This window comes from Myzus persicae, unplaced genomic scaffold (genome assembly GCF_001856785.1).
Source record: "Myzus persicae strain clone G006 unplaced genomic scaffold, MPER_G0061.0, whole genome shotgun sequence".
In the NCBI taxonomy this organism is placed as follows: Eukaryota; Metazoa; Arthropoda; class Insecta; order Hemiptera; family Aphididae; genus Myzus; species Myzus persicae.
In genome coordinates, this window is record NW_019103902.1 from 170497 (window position 1) to 190456 (window position 19960).

At 31.3% G+C, this 19960-nt stretch overlaps 1 protein-coding gene across 2 annotated transcripts in view; it reads left to right on the forward strand.

Moving 5' to 3' along the window:
- The first annotated feature begins 2625 nt into the window (after positions 1-2625).
- The window catches only part of LOC111036117 (gamma-aminobutyric acid receptor subunit beta-like), a 61231-nt gene continuing 43896 nt past the window's right edge, over positions 2626-19960 (forward strand). The window contains exons 1-2 of one of the 2 annotated variants that reach the window (XM_022318018.1): positions 2626-3304; positions 16048-16145. In XM_022318018.1, coding sequence (XP_022173710.1) covers positions 3207-3304; positions 16048-16145 — 196 coding nt within the window. In that variant the 5' untranslated portion in view covers positions 2626-3206. The remainder of the gene's footprint in view (positions 3305-16047; positions 16146-19960) is intronic. The other variant, XM_022318017.1, reaches the window with a different exon arrangement.

The following is a 19960-nucleotide window of genomic DNA, read 5'->3' on the forward strand; positions in this document are numbered from 1 at the left end:
TTCTATTATAGCGACATCAAAAATTGTTAACCTATTTAAACTCATTTATTACGACGTTCTCAATTATTACAGACGACAGATCTAACGTATTTCCCCACAAAAAAATTAATATTGTCAATATGTCAGTGAATGGGTTAAGCATACGGATACAAAATAATTTAATAAAACGATATACTGTGCTTATTGATAAAATATTTAAGAAAATTCTTTTAAAATATGCTAAAATAGGTAATGATGAATACGATTTTTAACCAAGGTGTTATGAAACGAGTGAGTTATTTTAAATCAGAATTAAGAAATCTACATTAAATAAAATGTTGTAAGTATATTTACATAATAACCGTACCCTAATTATAAAATACTATAATCTCACCGACAGCGTGTTCCCTGTGTCCCAGAGTCAAAAATATGTGTACATATAATATACAGTGTGATGCGCCAAGCATACACCTCTCCCTCCCCATTTACTTAAAAAATGTATTCAAATTCAGATTTTGGAAGCTTTCATTTTTACTATAAGCTTGTTTCAAATTATTATTTTTTCTTGCTAATGTTGATGCGTTTTAATTTAAATTCGAATAAATAGCTTCCGAGTTATTAAATATTATGTAGATACTTACCTAGAATGGTGGTCTATGATAATGGGTAAAAATCAGCAATAGTATTTTAATGATATGGCGAATGTACTAAAAGTTTCACATTTTACAATTGTCGAAAAATGTTTGAGTACATTTTTGTAAGCTATTGTAATTTGTATAAAACTATAGGATTATATTTTTAAAATAGAAAAAAACTGTACATCTTTTTAATGAAATTTTTCTAAGTAACAGATGTATTATCTTCGTCGAGCCGTCATCAGTCCGTTATACTGAGACTCGACTGTAATACTCACGTAATAATGTACAATATTATATTATGTTGTCTCGATGATTTTATGTTAACATAATAATTAGAGTACGATAATAATTATGTCATTTTCCCGCCGAGGTCGAGGTATTTATGGAACGCGTGTGAATTTTGAGGAGGAAACCTTATATCACACACATATTATAATATTATACACAGTGTATATTATTATGATATATTGTATAATGTCGTTGTCGTTGTTCGGTTTTGTGGAAGGTACTTATGTAATTTACGTTTAAAGATTTCAGTTTTAATAATAATCACAATACATATTGTACGACCAGAATAATAATAATTATTATTAAAAAATCTCACCGACGACATATGATTTTCAGAGTCAGAAATACATAGCCCTACTATATTATGTATTATATAATATGTACAGTCGACTATAGACCACTCGAATTTCAAGGAGAATAAAATTAAATAGGAATTTTGTGTTTCTCGAGTTATATATTACTCAAACACAACATAATATTGTACAACTTTAAGGAGAGGTTCGAATTATATCGAAACTTGACTGCAGCATATTATCGTGAAGTTATGCTATTAATAATGTAGAATAATGTCGATGTCGTCACTACTTACATATGTACTAACGTCAAACACATGTCGTATTCCATCGACTCATCACTCGGGGTGGAAATATAAATTACATAATAATATAATATACAATTATGTACGGAGTGATTCACCAATTATGCTCACTATCATTTTTTAAATTTAAAAATTAACCATCCAAACTTTCGTTGATAAAATTTTTAAGTATGGTCCAGATTTTCAAATAATCAGATTGTCGACACTATTTCAGAAGAGTTGTATACAATCTACTTTTTTTCAAACGAGGATAGATACAAGATCTATGCTAATAGCTGTAGTTATTTAATGGGCTAAGATTATTTAAAATTATACCTAGTAACTAATAGTAATCTGTAATAAGTACAAGAATTGCATATATTTTAGTTTTTTTTCAAAAAAAATAAGGATTTTTATTCTTAGTACATTATATTATGCACATTAAAAAAAAACTCGAGAACTACTCTTTCAAGTTTTAATAATAAATTATAATAAATGAATGTTTTCAAAAAAAAATCATCTGGTTCATAGTTGCTTACAAAGAGGCTTATATCAATCCAAACAAAGTTAGTGTGAAAAATAAAAGAAATTTGTATCGTCACTGCTGCAGGGCACTCCTCAAACTGTGTGAAAAACCTGATTGTTTGAAAATAATAATAACAAAATGATGGTCTCTAAGTGAGCTAAACATTTCAAAAAACAGAATTTCGATCAATTCTTTATTAGAGAAAAAAAAAATTAGGGAATGGGGTGAACACGTTTGCTGCAGGTGAATCACCCCTGTATTATTATGTCGTATTTCTTCGGTTTTGTGTTGGGGGTGGGGGAGTGGGTACTTGTGTCGTTTACGTTTAGAGATTTTGGTCGACGGAGACGCGCCGGTGAGCGTGTGTGTGTGTGTGTGTGTGTGCAGAGTATTCGCGGGCCGAGAGAAGTTTAACGACAACGCGCGGGCGGTGGCGACGGGAGAGGTCGGCCCGTTGAATCAATACGGCGGCGGCGTGCCCGGCGCGCCGAACGGTGGCCGCCGCCGCGCTTGTGCCGTATTTCGCGTATTCCGCGGCGGTGCGCGCCGGGCGGCACCCCAGCGGCGGGGCGGGCGTCGTCGTACGCCGCCGCCACCGCCGCCGCCAAGCAGCTGCTTGCGGGTAAGCACTGCTCGAATGCCCGGAGATCTCCGGGAACGTTCGCACCGGAGACAACTCACGGCGGACCACGACGCGCACACGACCACTGTTGTTGCGGTTGTTATTGTTGTTGTTGTTGTTGTTGTTGTTGTTGTTGTTGTTGTCGCAGTTGTTGTTGTAATATAGTCGTTTCCGCCGCCGCCGTTACGTGTAATTCACCGCACTCGTCGAATTTCTTTTTGTTACTTTTTCTAGAAATCTTATCTCATCCGATCCTAAATAGTCGACCACGAAATACGCAATCAAGACGGGGGACGCCTTTATTATCATAAATTCTATTTTTCCGGTCTGGTTTCCTCTTCCGGTTTTTTTGTTCCGACCATTATGTAAATTGCCCACACCGACAACACTGACGACGACGTACTTCTGCGCGTCCGTTTAACGGTTCATCGGTGGACTGCTGCTGAAGACGAGGACGAAGACGAGGACGAGGACGACGCCGAAGACGGTTGAGGTGGTGGCGGCGGCGGCGATGGTGACGGCGTGCTGCTGCTGCTGCTGCTGCTACGACAACCACGCCGCCACGCCCGAGCCGCGATGACCGGCCGCGCCGCGCACACAGTGACCGCGACGGCATGGCTCGTGGTCTGCGTCGCCTTTATGGCGCCGATGGCGCCGCCGGACGCTCACGCCGCGTGAGTACACGTCATGACGATAATTTTGTTATTGTTGTTGTTATTGTGTCGTCGCTTGATTGCCAGACAATGTAGGGAGGGTGGGTCAGAGATCTGTGGGCTCCGGAGATCCAAAGCTGTGACTTGGCAGTCACTTTAATGTTGTGTGCCCATTATTTTCTTCTGATTGGCCACGTTTTAACCAGTGACGGATCTAAGTCTTAGGGGCCGGGGTGCAACTACTATTATTAACGACCGTTCACTTATAAAAATAATAAAATTATATTCATAAATGCCTATAAAATATACATAATATTATGATCTATGATGCATTAATTCTTAATTCATTATTTCTTTGCATTATAATCTTTGGTGTTTGATAATAACGAAAATTGTATTATAAAAAAAAATGTTTGAATTTAGTATTCCAATGAATAGAGTCTGGAGTATTGGAGTATAGTGATAAAACTGAGTCCATAATAGTTTATTAAGTAAATAGAGGCGACTAATTTCTTTATTTTTTTTCTCGATCATTAATCATATAGGAATCTAGTTGGAAAATCTAGACATCAACTTGTGGCCTCTAAAACAAATTTAGGATTAAGGCCCCAGTGAATTTAAACCCTTGTACCCCCTCCCTAAATTGGACACTGCAAGTTGTAATCATGGTATCATTCATTAACGACAATCTACCGTGAAATCCGGGCAGCTCAACTTTTGAAAGTTAATTTAACGGCTTAATAATTCATATGGGCACCCATAATAATAAATAACGTAATATACCCTGACCGTGGTATTAGCGTTTGTTGAACGCTCTGCCAGAGACGACGTTTGAAATCCATAAAACCACTCTTCCAACCCCGCCCAAGCCTTTAGTTCAGGCTAGCACGGAACGGTCAACATGATATTAATACTATTATAATAATGATATCACTCGGTCGTGCAGGACCTACAAGGTTCGCCATGTTCCATAATAGAGATTTGCAAATTACCATTTGCGTCTTATATACCCTCATCATCAACCCACCATGACAATTCGTCAACGTAGCAAACGTATCGCAAAAGTAATTCCATCATATAACAGTATATATTATTCAATTCTATCATAATATATAGGGACCTGTCAAAGTGTTCTATCAGATATCGCTGCAATCTCGTAATGATGCACTGTTTTCTAAATCCAAAATCGAGTGAACTACCCTCCCCACAGCAGCCTAAGAAATTACCTTTCCTCAAACGCACAAAGTGGTCAGTGGTTATTTCCATAAATTATAAATATTAATTATATTACATAATATTGTTATAACTCAAAAAAGTACAATTTTACAAAAAAAATCGGTAGTTAATAAAAATATTCATTCACCTGTCCTTCTTATCTCTTTAAATTAATATTTCACAATTAATGCTAGTATAATACACATATATATTGCATAGGTACACGTGTATGTATGATAAATAAATCCTAAAATAAATCATTATTTGGTTTTTCATGGTGTTAAGGGTAGTGGGATTTTTAAAAGTGCAGATAATTTTGTCATTGATATGCAATTAAGTAATTTCAAACACCAGCCTCCTCTAAAATTATGCTGGTAAGTTAGGTTATGTTAGGTCATTAATATCTGCATTGGCCATCTTTTAAAAAATGACTTAACTGCAACATCAGTAATAAAACAGTTATGAAAAAGTGGGCATACTAGACCATGGGGGGAAAAGAAGAACTAGTTAAAATACAAATAGAAAAAAATTAACAAAAATTTGAGGGTATCGATAATAGCACACGTATTTCATTGGATAGACGTTTGAAGTTCAATGAATCTTTATCATCGTGAAGAATTGTTTTCTAGTATAGATATGTACAATGAGTTATTTTTTCATTGAATTAAACTGACTGTGCAACATATGATAACCTGCAATCTTTCCTATATTTTATAATTTATTTTTGAATTAATGACAGTCAACTGCCGTTCGAAGAGTACAAGGAATGTTTTTCTATCACAACACTTATATTACCAAGAAAATATTCTTAATACACAGACAATATTCTATTGGCAATTCGAACGATATAATATAATGTAAAGAAAAATACGAGAGAGGCTAGACCGACTTTTGAGGAAACCAAGCCTACCCTTCCGTCCACGGACGCCTTAATTCATTAAAGTATGTTTAATCATTTATAAGTTATAACACTGCAGAGTCGAGTTTTCTTCTTGCCTAAAATATAATACTGTATACCAATTTCGATAAACTTTACGCCGATGAAAACCGACCCAAATCCTAACGGACCAATGAACGTTAATATTATAGTTATATGCGACTGCTGTGTGCGTGTAAATTATTATTATTATTATTATCATCATACAGAGACGCTGGTCGGGAAACCTACGCTTTTATTTAACGCCCGCTGAGTGCAGTTGTAGTAGTAGTTGTACATCGAAGAACAATAAAAACGGCGGAAATATGGGTTTAACCATCCCTACTCCGACTTTGTGCGTCCATGTTGTATCTCGTACACATATACATACATGATAACTATTATTGTTGTACGTACGCTTCATATACCTACATAATAATATAGTCCATTCAAAGCGTGTGTAAACGCGAAAAATACTATTGCACGTGTTACGGATGTTGGTTTTTTTCCTAGTTTTTATATCACCGTTCCGAAACGTCGTGTGCACCACACATGCACGACCCTCCATCCAGGCGGTTTAAAGAGGTTTTTTAATATTTAAAAACATTTACTCTGTCGTTTTCCATTGTAACAATAATATCTCACACACACTTACCCATACTATAATAATAATAATATATAATACATGTTCGCCCGGGGACGTCTCGTCGCCGGCTGAGTTCGGCATTTCGTAGGATATTTATAATATAATTATGTTTATACAACACACTGACACGCACGCCACACAGATACACGCGTAATAGTCGGCAAGTCGGTCGCAACTGTATTTTTAAAATTGCATTTTTTAACAACAAAATTATACGGAAAGTCTGATTAAATAATACCGTGCACAGTGTATTTTCAACAATAACATATTCTGATTTGTATATAATGGAAAATTAATAATATGAATAGCCTGTTTACACAGTGTAAGTAAATTAGGCAAAGCTCTCCGAGATAAAAAGCTTTTGTAAAAATGCATTTGTTGTCGTTCAAAAAAAAATTCTGGCTGTAATACCTGTCCACACCAAACATACAAATATGTCTGAACGGGAAATAATACCATTACATAATATATTATGTTCGCAGTCGAAATCAGACACCTAAGACGTTGAACGCCTTACTAAAATATCATTGAGTTACCGTAATATTGCATATAAGTATAAGGTGTCATGTAAACGCATATGATTCCTAAGTGTATAATATTGTTTTCTTAAATAATTGTATAAAACTCATATGTGTCAAAATTGAATAATTCCATACAATCATGACTGATGTAGGTATATATATATACATATTATGTACTCGGGAATACACTAATATTCATCATGCTTTCAAGACGACTTCTATGTATTTTCTTTCCTGCATAGGGAGGGTATGTTTTTCCGTTCATAATAATTGTCATTTTTGATTAATTATATTATTTGCACTAAAATTTCGTACTAAAATAAATTATAAAATCAAATCAATTTCTACATCTTATGGTTGATATTTTCGAACTCGGAATTGCACTAGTCCAGTGGTGGGTGCTCCAAGCCAATGTAAAGTTACGCTACTAATTATCACAAAATATAAACGTACCTATACCTACATAGTATATTACATTATCTTATTATACATTATAATATATAAGCAAATGGATTCGTCGTATGTATATATAAATATATACACAGTAGGGGCTAGGACCCCATTCGCTTTACTCACCAACCCCCACCGGCTTACGATGTTCCCCTGGGAGTTTTCACCTCCACAGCGTAAAAGTCGTCCCTTTTAAATCTGAAAATGTAATATCTATAATTCAAAATATTTAAAAATACAAAGCTTTTTTGAATAATAGAGAGTCTTAAGTATTTTTTTTGTGTCGCAATTATGTTATGTTGAATACCAAAATATGTATAGACCTTTTTTTATTATGATTAATACAGTTTCCGTAACTAAGGTTATTATGTCTTACACATTATTAAATATCAATAAAACATATAAATGGTTGAATACAATGGTTTTTTTAGATTGAATTGTAAATAATATCAATATGTTTGATAAATAAGATGGTTTTGTAGATGATGTTTTCCACTGGGTGGAGAGCATTTCTAGGCTTTTTATAGTTTCCATAATATGATATCGATATAACTCATAAGGAATTGCTTGCATTAGATGACCATGGGACATCTTTGAGTGATCTAAACTTTACCTATTTGTATTTACAATTAATGAGGTTGAGTATGTGGTAGTATTTTTGATTAATCTGATTTGTTATTTGATTTACTCCGCAATTCGGATTCCCATACATGGGTACAAAAAGTGCTAACATTCCTATAGATGTCAATAAGTAAGGAGTGCTTTCGTCATAGTGTTAATTGCTGTTTCTGGAGCTGCTTTGTCAACTTTCACATTGCCATAAATTTCACAATGACCTAGTGTCTATAAACCTTTTTTATATACCTAATAGAGAGATAGCCAGTAATATATTTGTATATTACACACAAATATTATGTAACGAACCTTACTGCAAATTTTACCTGCCTATATAAAAACAAGTGTCGCTGTGTTTTACATAATATTATACAGCGGAAGCACTGAATCGTTTCTTTTTTCTTTCAAGTTCTTTTAAATGTTTATTTTTACCTATCTATGCAATAGGTGAAATCAAAACTTCATTTTAAAAATAACAATTTTTGTGTCAGTTAATACAATATACCCAAAAATAATTTATCTGTGTTTATAAACCATGTCGAGTTTTCTTAAGAACATTTTCACCGATATTTTGGAAAATAATATTATTGGACATAGTAAATAGTAACCAACTTGAAGAAGTTCAAAATAAAGTCCTCCTCTTTACATGTTACAAATCTAATATCTCAAGAAGTCATCTCACTGGTTGCGAAAACACTCTAAGAATCTTAAAAATAGATTCTCTATAATCTCGTTGAAATATTGTCAGCAACTCTTTTCTCTAAGAACTATTAAATTAGAAAATTGATGACTCTTTTCTATTAAGCTTAATATACTTCAAAGTAACTAACCAAAACATTCGCAATAATCATATATTTTATATTCATAATTTCTTCCAAAACTACATGATAAATCACCCAATTAAAATGTTTATATCGCAACCAACAATCTTGATGATAATAATCTATTTCAGTACCTAAGTCTCTACTCACTATGCTTCGTTTTTTTATATTTAAATTTTTTATTTCACTGTTAATATTACCATTTACCATAGATATAAATTTATATATTTACTATCAATAATCATTGATATTATCAATATTGTTTTGAAAAAGTTATAGAATATAGGTGTTAAGGTAATTTCATAGTTATAGTTAATGACTGTATTAACAAATAATTTAATGTTCACAACATTGCCTGTATATTATTATCTGTTGAAGCCTAGGCATTGAAAATATTATCGTCAACTAATGTTAACCATATTTAATTGAATGATATTGGCAACTAATTTAAATTATTACCTAAATAATATCAAATTGACAGTAAGTAGTAACATATAAATTATTATATACGTGCGCAAGTCACAATAATCTCTCTTGGGACGGATTTGTGAGATGGGATTATGGAGCAGGTTTCGTCTACTCCCCACCTCGGGTTCTATTTTTACACCTGTTTATTGATTGAGCGTTTCGGTAACTTTCAAAATTCGTATGATATACCGCAGTTACTTTTAGTTATTTCGTCGATCACTGTTGTAATAGTACCTAGATACAATAGGTACATAAAGTGATGAATCGATGAAACGACATTATAAAATAATTTTATGAAATATTTTATTTTTTTAAATTCCGAGAGGAGAACAAATGATGATTTCATATTTTACAAGTTTTTCTGTTTTATGAAATCAAATTTGTGAGGCTATTCATAAGACCTAAAATCACATGTATGTGACAACTTAAAGTATTTAAGCAGATATATTTTTTAATCTAACGCATTACGACTTACGAGGCACAGTTTAATAATATAATATCTTAAAATTTGTCGGTTTTCTAAAAACTTTTCCGTCTATAAGGCCATCTGTCGAACGGTGTCAAATTTTCACAACAGAATACAATCTGTTTGTACTTTTACACTTAAGTGTATCATTATTATAATATTATAACAGTATAAACGATAGAGTGTTTTTTTTTCTCGCAAACGACTAATAAAAATAATAAGGCTTTCAAAAATAGCTCCTACATAATATACGACCTTAATATTGTATGGAATTAAGTGGCGTATCGGTAAATACGACAATCCCCACCGCCAAACTCACCACACCCCACGAGGAATTCCCTAACACCCTTCACGTGGCGACAACGACACGTCTTGCTCGTTATTCGATCGTAATCGCACAACACGCCGAATACCAATCCGTCGCCGGTTTCGATCGCAAAATAATAATATTGTAATACTATTTAAACTCGTATTATTTATATTTTATTATTCATGTACGACGTGACATTTATTATTAGGATATCATAATATGCTTACAGCATTATTAATTTGTAGGTCACGTGTTGGGGGTTCTGTGAAGCTATAATATTATATAATAAATAATCGCCCCAAACGGTCTCTTATCCGTCGGATAAGATAAAACGTGATCGTAAAAGTGTATATTTTATAATAATATATCGTATAGAATCTGATATAATATTTTAAATTATTAACATTTTATTTATCGCTATTTATATTGTACATACACACGAACTTATTCTGAGCGATTGCATATATTAACATATAAAAATTATACTAATTATTATTATTGTGCACATAACATTGTATTACTATGATGAAATAATATTATCTTTACGTTATTATCTAGTGTCAGGGCTAATTTGGGAGGGTGACATATTTTGAGAACCATTGGCAAAACGTCGTGGTGTTACGTCACCGCCACCGGTTGCAGTGGTGTATAATAAGTATTGCAGGCCGCACAAGAGGGTGAGAGGGAGAAACTCGTGTAACGATGTTATTAAAAAATAAAAATAAAAAAAAACCACCCTGAAAATAAAACGCATTTTGTCTCATTAAACGCCCAAGGTCGTTCGCGTGTACATTCGTCCTTGGCCCGTCCCCTACAGCTAAAACGCGACGTACTTTGCTTTTCAACTTTCTGTCGTGTACCTACACATATATATTATGTTTAGTCATACTATAGGCGTCCAATTACCGTTTGTTTTATTTATTGTGTATATAAATGTATTTTGTTTTATTTCAAACGAATGCCGGGCACGTAAAAAAAAAATAAAACATCATATGTACTGCAGGCAGCTTGGAATCGTTTTCTTGTCGTAAACATTTTTATGGATTCCAAGCGAAGCGAAGAATGTATTAATATATTATATAGCTTAACAACGATGTGTTTTCATTTATATATTTATCTGTCTTTGGTCGCTTTTTTTGGAAAAGGAGGAGAAAGATCCAATCATCCCACTCGCTATCTCTGTTTCCGGTAGAAAATCGGACGTGATTGCAGTGTTTTAAAGATATAGTTTTTCGATTTTCTCTTGTACGCAGGGTATAATGTGTAAGGAAATAAGTTCCAATTATTATTATTACGTCACAAACGTTTTTCATCATAAAACCTGTAAGTCGTTTTTATGACATAATCAAAAAATATACGCTATAGACACTTCCTTCTCTCTCCGATTTGTTTGAAATTTTTAATTAAACCATTTTTTCATAAAATGATTTTATTATTAAAAATTGTAACTAACTTATTTTTATATATTAAAACTGATATGGGTTATTTTATTTCAAAACCTCTTTCCGATCAGATTGAATCTAGATCTAGATATATTAAAATTTCAGATGATAACCTAACTAACCAGATAGGTTAGTAAGTATCTAATAATTGTAATTACATACTATTAAATTATACAATAATGTTTTCAATAACTAATTAAACAAAATTGATACTACCATAAATTATTATTTATTTATTTATTCATATTCAGATTGATTCAACAATCATGATTACTCCCATTTTTCTATTAATACATTATACAATTATTTAAATTCTGATTTTTAAATTGTTTATTATACATAAGGACTGTATTTTAAATCACTTATAAAAAGAGATAAAAATTTAAGGAGTACTTTTTGAGTTAACTTTTAAACATTAGGCACTCAGGCTTATATAATCCATGAAAATAATTTAAAAGATATAGGGGATGTAATGATTTGAAACATTTTAGTACCCAATTAATACGAATACATTGGCATTTAGAATTTGTAAACATATACCGAATATAATAGTATTATTATATATTATAATATAATATATTACATACATTTTACATTTTACATGTTACCTGCAGTATTAACTTACTATCAACTTTAGCACATACATATAAATAACTCTCAAACTAATCGTTTTAGTTGAGTTTAAAAAGAGTGGTTCTCATTTGAAAAAAAAATGAAGTTTTGCATTGCCACAACCCATACGATAGGTCTTTTTTGATAAAATAAAATCTAAATACTCGAAACAGAGCCTTTAACATCTGTAAATTATTGTGTACCTAATTATTGTATTATTTGTGTTATAACTATCATTTTTATAATTGTTAATATTTCTACTATTGAAAATAAACTATACAATGTATAATAATGTAAATTCTAAAACACAGAATTATTAAATAATAAAAAGGGAGTGTATATTTAGTTATTGAACCATACTGTATAAATTGATATCGGCACATAATACGAGTATGTAAGTCATGTTAATAATTTAAAATAATTGCCCACTGCATAGTTGCATATATTATTCAGCAGTGTTTATAAATCCGTCAAGTATAGTCATTGTCAATAATTGACACGTGAGTGATTGCAGCTGTAAATATAAAATGGCGACAGTTTAAAAACGAAAAATTTCCTTTGAACAACATAATGTTTAAACATAATAAAGCGGTTAAAACTCATATAGAAGGTTTCTGTACATTATATTTTATAACAGAGTGATCAGCGTAACGTAAGAGACACTATCATTATTCATGAAAACTAAAGTTTTTGATAATATTTCTTTTATCTTTTATCTAATTTTAAGTCGTTATGAAAAATTTTTTTTTTAAATTTGTTACTCTTTTGAAATACCAATTTTTAATTTAAAATTCTGGAGAAGAATATTATTCGGACTCTTTCGATCTATAGAAATCAAATTTCAAACAATTAGTTTATTTCTAAGAAGTATTTACACTTTTGATTAGCGGACTAGTGGACAAACATTTTGTAGAGTATCCGTATCCCTTAACCACTACACTCTGCTCATTTAAACTTACTTATAACTTATAAGTTATGAATCATGAGTCATGAACTACTCGTCCCAAATACATTGTGTATACATTGAATTTAAGTGTACCAAAAAAATATTTTGCTTTGGAATAAGGAATGAAAAACGCATATTGTCATTTAAAAAGTACTTAATGAATATTTTTGTGGAAAAATTATGTTTTAAAATGATGAAAAACGACTTTAAATGATTTAAAAAATATTTTCAAAAAAGTTAGTATTTTTTGAAATAATGAGTGCCTTGCGTTTAATGAAACACTCAGTGTATACATATATGTATAATATCCCGAGTGCTTATGATAAATTATTATTTTTCTTTAACGCTCGTTTTATGTTGTTGTTGTTGTTGTTGTTCTTTCAGTTGTACTTTTTGCATCGTCGTCGTTGGCAGCCCTGGTCCGTATATTAAGTTTTGTCGGGAAGTAGAACGAAATAAAGAAAAATAATATATAAGAGAGATGATAAGAATAATTTATATCGAGCTGCAGCAGACCGTAATATTATATTATAATATATATATATATATATTATATATATAAACGAACAGGATTGTGTCGCGGCCTTGTTTATTTTACTGGTGACCTTTTTGTCGAGGGTTTCGGCTGTGCGGAAATTTACATAATCACACACCGTTCAAAACTGCTCGAAATCATATAATATATAAGTGTGTGTTAGTGTGTATACGCCGAACGAGCGTCTTTTCGCGTAACAATTTTTTTTACCGCCCGAAAAGTTTTCGTCTACAGAGACGTCACCACGGGGGTGACGTAGCGCCCTCGAACCAAAACGTTATACATAATATAATTTTATATTTATTTTTTCTTTTCGTATTCTCTCGTTGTCTGTGCACCGCAAATCGGCAATGAGGTCGTCTTCGTCTCGTATACACATAATATTGTACACGTGTATGCTATTTTTTTCGAAATGCATCAATGTAAATACGCATTTTCCTCCTCCCCTCCGTTTTTGTTGACGCCATCGTAATGTAGAGGATGATATATTCAACCTAAGAGGCACTATCGTCATTTAAAAAATACTCATGTTTTTGAAAATATTATTTTTTTTACTTAATATGTTTAAGTCGTTACAACACAAGACGTTTTTTTTGGGAAAATAGTTCAACTAGTTTAATAGTTTACTCTTTATTGTGAATATACGTATAATCACATTTCTAATTTCATATTCTGAAGCAGAATATTATTTGAATATTTTTATCTATAAATATTAAATACCAAATTTCAGACAATAGTTTGTTAGTTATAATAGTAGGTGTTAAAGATGAACGGCAGATTTTAATTTTAAATACATACTTACGAGTATAACTCATAAAATATACTCGTCCAAAATTCAATAATAATTGTCATATACCTACATCAAAGTACTCCAAAAAATATTCTTGGAAAAAGGACTGTAGAGTTAAAAATGTATGTCATGAAATGTTGTAATATGTTTTTTTTTATGACGACATTTTTTTTATAAATGAAAAAAATATATTTTAGAAATAATGAGTGTCTTACGTTAGATAATCAGGTATAATAATATACAGAGCGATGTTTTTCTGGTATTTGCCCTTTTCGGAAACTTTATTCTTTGTTCAATACATTTTTAAAATTCGATTTGGAAATAATTCATTGCAATCAATTCACATTCAGAGTCCAGGTAAATATTTTAAAAGTATATTTTTTTCATTTACGTTGAGTACCTCTATTCAAACGTTTATATTGCTGATTCAAATGAGTTGAAAGTTTGTTTTGGCTGATTATTATTCTTTCTTGTGTAAATATATCTACTACAAACACATATTATCCTGGATAAAAATGTTCTGCCTCCTCCGTCTATCGGTGCCTGTGAATCGACATAATTCATTGACGGTTTGTGCACCCATAAATATTTTAATATTACACTCCAGCATGCCAATTAACTACTAATACATGCATTATTAAAAATATTTTACACTTTCGGGTTACAAAAGCATAACACAGCAAATGTATGACGTAATTTTGTTTTGTTAGTATGTCTTTAATATAAGAGTGAATATACTAGTAATAAAATGTAAAGGCAAGAACATTATAATATGTGTTATCTTATTGGGTCTTTTATGTATCAAATTTAAAACAAGAAATGTGGGTTTTTTAATTGGAATATTGTATGTGTTTGTAATTTATACAACTCACTATATAATTGAACTATCATACAAACCTATTTAAAATTTAGCAGAGACTTTTATAATATGAGGTTATATTATGTTCATACCTTTAAATTGTATGATTTGGCTTAAACATCTAACTCTTCTATGATAATTGGCAAAGCTAAAATGGGTTCAGCTCATGGAACATTTTTCATGTGGCTATGAAACGATGTTCATATACCTAATAATAAATATAAATTATTTTTGTTTTATATCTTTTTTTTATTATTATTATATTGCGATTAATACGCTTCAACAACAATGGTTATAACTTTATTAGCCACGAGTAAGGTCCGAAGTTAAACGTCCTATAAAACTATCAAAAAATGCTCTAAAAAAATAACTAAAAATGCCATAAACAATGCATTTTTAACGAATCATCCCATTAAAAAAAAAACCAACTTTTGTTTTATAGACACACAACTACCACGCGAACGATATAATAATAACTGACTAACTTTCAGCATTTTTAACCCTTCCTTATAACTTACACTTGTTAGTTAAATTAACAACAATACAAAAACCATATACCAAACTTAGGTATGTACAATCAATAAACCGTGTACTCACTATAAGTTTGTTAAAATAAATGCGTTCACGATGAATCTCTTACTAACCAATTAGGTAGGTACCTAGATGTCATTCATTGTTTGGTAAAACATCACATCTGATTATCGCTGAAGTTAGTTAATGACGTTTTCCAACATACATAATAATATAGAATAATTGACATATTTTTGTTCAAATGAAAAATACCCAATAACTATTAAAGCTAAGACCTATAAGAACAATATTTATATCGGCCTTATATCGGCGGCACTCGTAGTCAATATTGTATGCTTCACTGTGAGTTGAGTTCTGTAGGCTGGACAATTATGCCATTGAATTAAATTATTAAAAACAATTATATGTTTAAACATGATTATTACAATTTACTTACTTATTTATTAAAAAGTATTTTTTGAGATATGATTACTTAAACATGGCTTAAGGGGAGAAACGGGTGGGCTAAATGATCTCACCCCTGGTGTAACGTCCACATATCGATAAGCAGAAATTAATTATTCAAGCACCTAACTATACGTAACTAAAATATAACTTATACTGATTTATTGTTTTTTTCAGGGCCCCGGGCGGCGGTATGTTCGGTGACGTAAACATATCGGCGATTCTCGATTCGTTCAGCTTGAGCTATGACAAAAGAGTAAGACCAAACTACGGAGGTGAGTGTTACCATGGTTTTGAAATGATATTATTATTACACTAACCGTATAAAATATGTATTATAATATAATATCTCATGAATAATTATGTTTCATTGATACTAACAATATTATTGATAATATATTATGATAGTATGTTAATGTTAATAACTGTGTAATAATATTAAATAGTTTTGGTAAAATCTTGAATATATAAATCAGAACAATATTATGTTATATATTACCAGCTATATACCGACGTATTTATAATGAAGCGCATAATTTACACTCGACTTACGATACGAGAGAGTTGGTTTTCTTCACGGGAAGCAAAAATCAATATCACGAATTTGGATCAATATTAACAAAGCTGCCAGAGCACATCTTACAACACGTCATATTATGATCATACAAATGTGCATATTCTTAGTATAATCGACCACTCGATCGGTCGTCGTTTTATGTAAAACGCGATTACTCAAAATGCATAATATAGTATAAAATATAGTGACTATAAAAATAGATGATAATAATATAATATACACACCTACGAATTAGCATTCTATCAATTATTTATCGTAATATATTACATTTTTTTATGTCTTTTGGATGCGATCGCCAAAATCCAATGGCTTAAGACTGATATAGGTACCTATATATACCTAGGTACTGATACTTAACAAAATAAATAATTATACTATAATGATACGTATTATATTATTTAATATTGTACTGCAGTTGCAGTGCAGCTCCTGCAGTTTACAGTTTTAAGTGATTATTGTTTGTCACGAAAATCAGAAGCTTTGGACGGCTGCGATCGTAGTAAATTTGTTACGAAGGTGGGCAAATTAATGAAAATAATTAACTCAAGATATGTTGAGCTAAGCGATTACAAGACTGTTAAGTTAAAAGTTAGCTGTTAGGGTACTTATTAAATAATACATTTAATTCTCAAAGCTTAAAGTTATTGAGGACAACAATTTTAACTTAACTTAGTTTAAAAAAATGTAATTTAAGTACTTTTTTAAAATTAGTACCTACGTAGAACAAAAAAAGAGTATTTTGCCTTAACAATATTATTTCATTAAAAAAAATAACACTAATATTTTAGTATTATATTATTTTTTATTTAAAACCTTGTACACAGTAATATATTATTAATGGAAGTATAAAACCATTAAAATTGAAAATTTCAAAAACGATTTTGATTTTATCTCGATGGATTACTATAATTTTATAAGATAAGCGTTGCGCATTGCAAAAGTTTTGGAATCAATAGCCAGTTTATTTATATTGAGCTGTAACTCAGTAAGTTATGAGCCAAAATTTTTTTTTTTTAAATTTCTAATTTTTAAGATGTCCAAATCTAGCAGTATAATATAAGGTGATAAAAACGTTTTTTGATTTTTTGAAAAATCTTCAGCACAGGAGGTGTGCATGAGATTTTAGTAGGTACATAGAAGTGAAAGGGTTAAATCAACTGAAATAATTTATTTAAATAGTCAATTATTAAACTAGTTAAGTTAATGCCCACCTTTGTATGTAATTGGCGATGAGTTATACAGTCAAATGTTATAAATACCGTTAAATATCGATACGGTCCTGAGTTTTAAATAAACGAATCGTTCATTTTATTTTGGAGCAATTAAGTGCACTGAGTTACCGCCACTCATCGAACTCGTTGAAATTATGAAATTTCATATAAATTTTCCAAATGAGATTAGAATTAAAATCTCAAACAAATTCACCACATAGACGCGATCACTCTCGAATGTAAATATTGGGATCACGGAATACGATCTCGAATGAAAGTCGTATTCGCCGTAATATTATTTATAAATTATAAAAAAAAACATGCCATTATTATTATTTGTAAATAACCCGTGAGTGATCAAACAAAATATTATTGATGATAAGAAAGCTGCATAACTCTGTAGGTACTACAAAAAAAATTAATTTACATTTTACATTCGATTTAATTTGATTTTATAAATCTGCTAACTCGTGTTAAAAACTGATTTGAAATCATTTACCTAATAAGTAATCAAAAAAGTTTCTAAATCGAAGAAGCTGCAAATCAAAACATCGGCTGGTATTTTTCATTCAAAAATAATAATTTTCAGGTTTTTGGTGACAACCGTTTGCGTGCATTCTGGATATTTTACTTGTAATTTGATAGACCGTTTTCGCATGCATAAAAAGAGTCATTGCACGTTGTTGTATATTTTAATAATTTCAAATAAAAAATGATAAAGCGCAAATCTTGGGTATCGTAAAAAGTAACAAATCAAAGGTACCTAAATCAAAAATATATATTGGTCAAAATTAGTTTTAAACACTAACAATCATTTTTAATATTACTTATTATTAATAACGATATAAAACAATTTTAGTTTCATTCCAAACGTAATTTTTTTTTTTAGTATTTCAATTATGACATTATTATATAAAATGATAAAAAATAATAAAACCAATCAATTATATTATGCAGAACTTTAAACACTTGAACAATTATTGTACTTGGGCCTTCACAAGCGTTTAAACAAATTACTTTAACATAATATCAATAGAAAATCCTTCAACATTAAACACCACAAACTTAGATACATCCCCAAATTAAATCTTCCTCTAGACATAAAACTCTTAATCTATAAACAAACTATCCACCCATTGATGACCTACGGAATTCAGCTATGGAAAACGGCCAAAACATCCGATATCAAAATATGTCGATCATTCCGCAGTCAATTTTCTTTTCTCTACTTACGAATTCCCCCTGGTACGTCAGTTATCTATACCATCACTCTGACTTAAAAATCCCAACCATTCATTCACTGGTCTCCCACTATTAGAAACTATTTCACAAGAATACCTTCAACCATTCAAATACCCTAATTTCAAACCCTACCAACCTTACACTTCTTGATAACCCAGAACGCCGTCTTAAAATAAATTGGCCCAGGGACTTCCTTAACATTGAAAAAAATACAAAAACACAAAATACATTTTTGGAAAAACAGCCTAGAATTATGAAAAAGGGTCATTGAACCCCACTCCTCCACTCTTTAACAAGCCATCCTGTTACTTGTACCTCTGCCCATATTACACATTCTATACAAGTTTATGACAGATTGTATGTATTATATTCTTGTTTGAAAAAAAACATAATATTATTGTAAGTTCTAAACTCCATAACCGAAACATTATAATTTATATTATTAATAAATAATTAGTTAAATATCTGTATAATAATAATTATAAATTTCTAAAAGTTATATGAAAAAATGTTGTATATTTTATATTGTAGAAATAAAAATTTCAAGATGTAAAAGGGGGCAACCCTTGGGTTGAAGAGGAGAAGCAGGGGGCAGAGCCTTTAGAAAAATAAAAAATAAAAAATTATTAATATGCATCCACCTACATGTCATGACCTTTTTCAAAATGTTTGCACAAACCGTGTCTGTAAAATTCTATTAAACATTTACCAAAACGTATTCAAACGGTAACCACCTTAATGTTCTCAGGTCTGTAGATCCCAAACCGGTTGGGTTCTTCGATTCGGTTACAGCCCGTGGCCCAAACAATAATATTATTGTACATCGACATTAGATCGGTGGCAGCGGCCATGACCCATTTTCGGTTTGCACAATAATGATCATTACACTGTCGCGGTGGAAAGACGTCTTGTACAAACAGTTCCTACCGCATTTGTAGTGTAAACAATAATAATGTAGACGTTTCCGAGGTACAACATGTTATTATTCCATATTATATACACGCAAACCCAACCGCGGAGAGAGTTATGTGTCGTCGGCGGCGGTGGTCGAGTCAAGCGT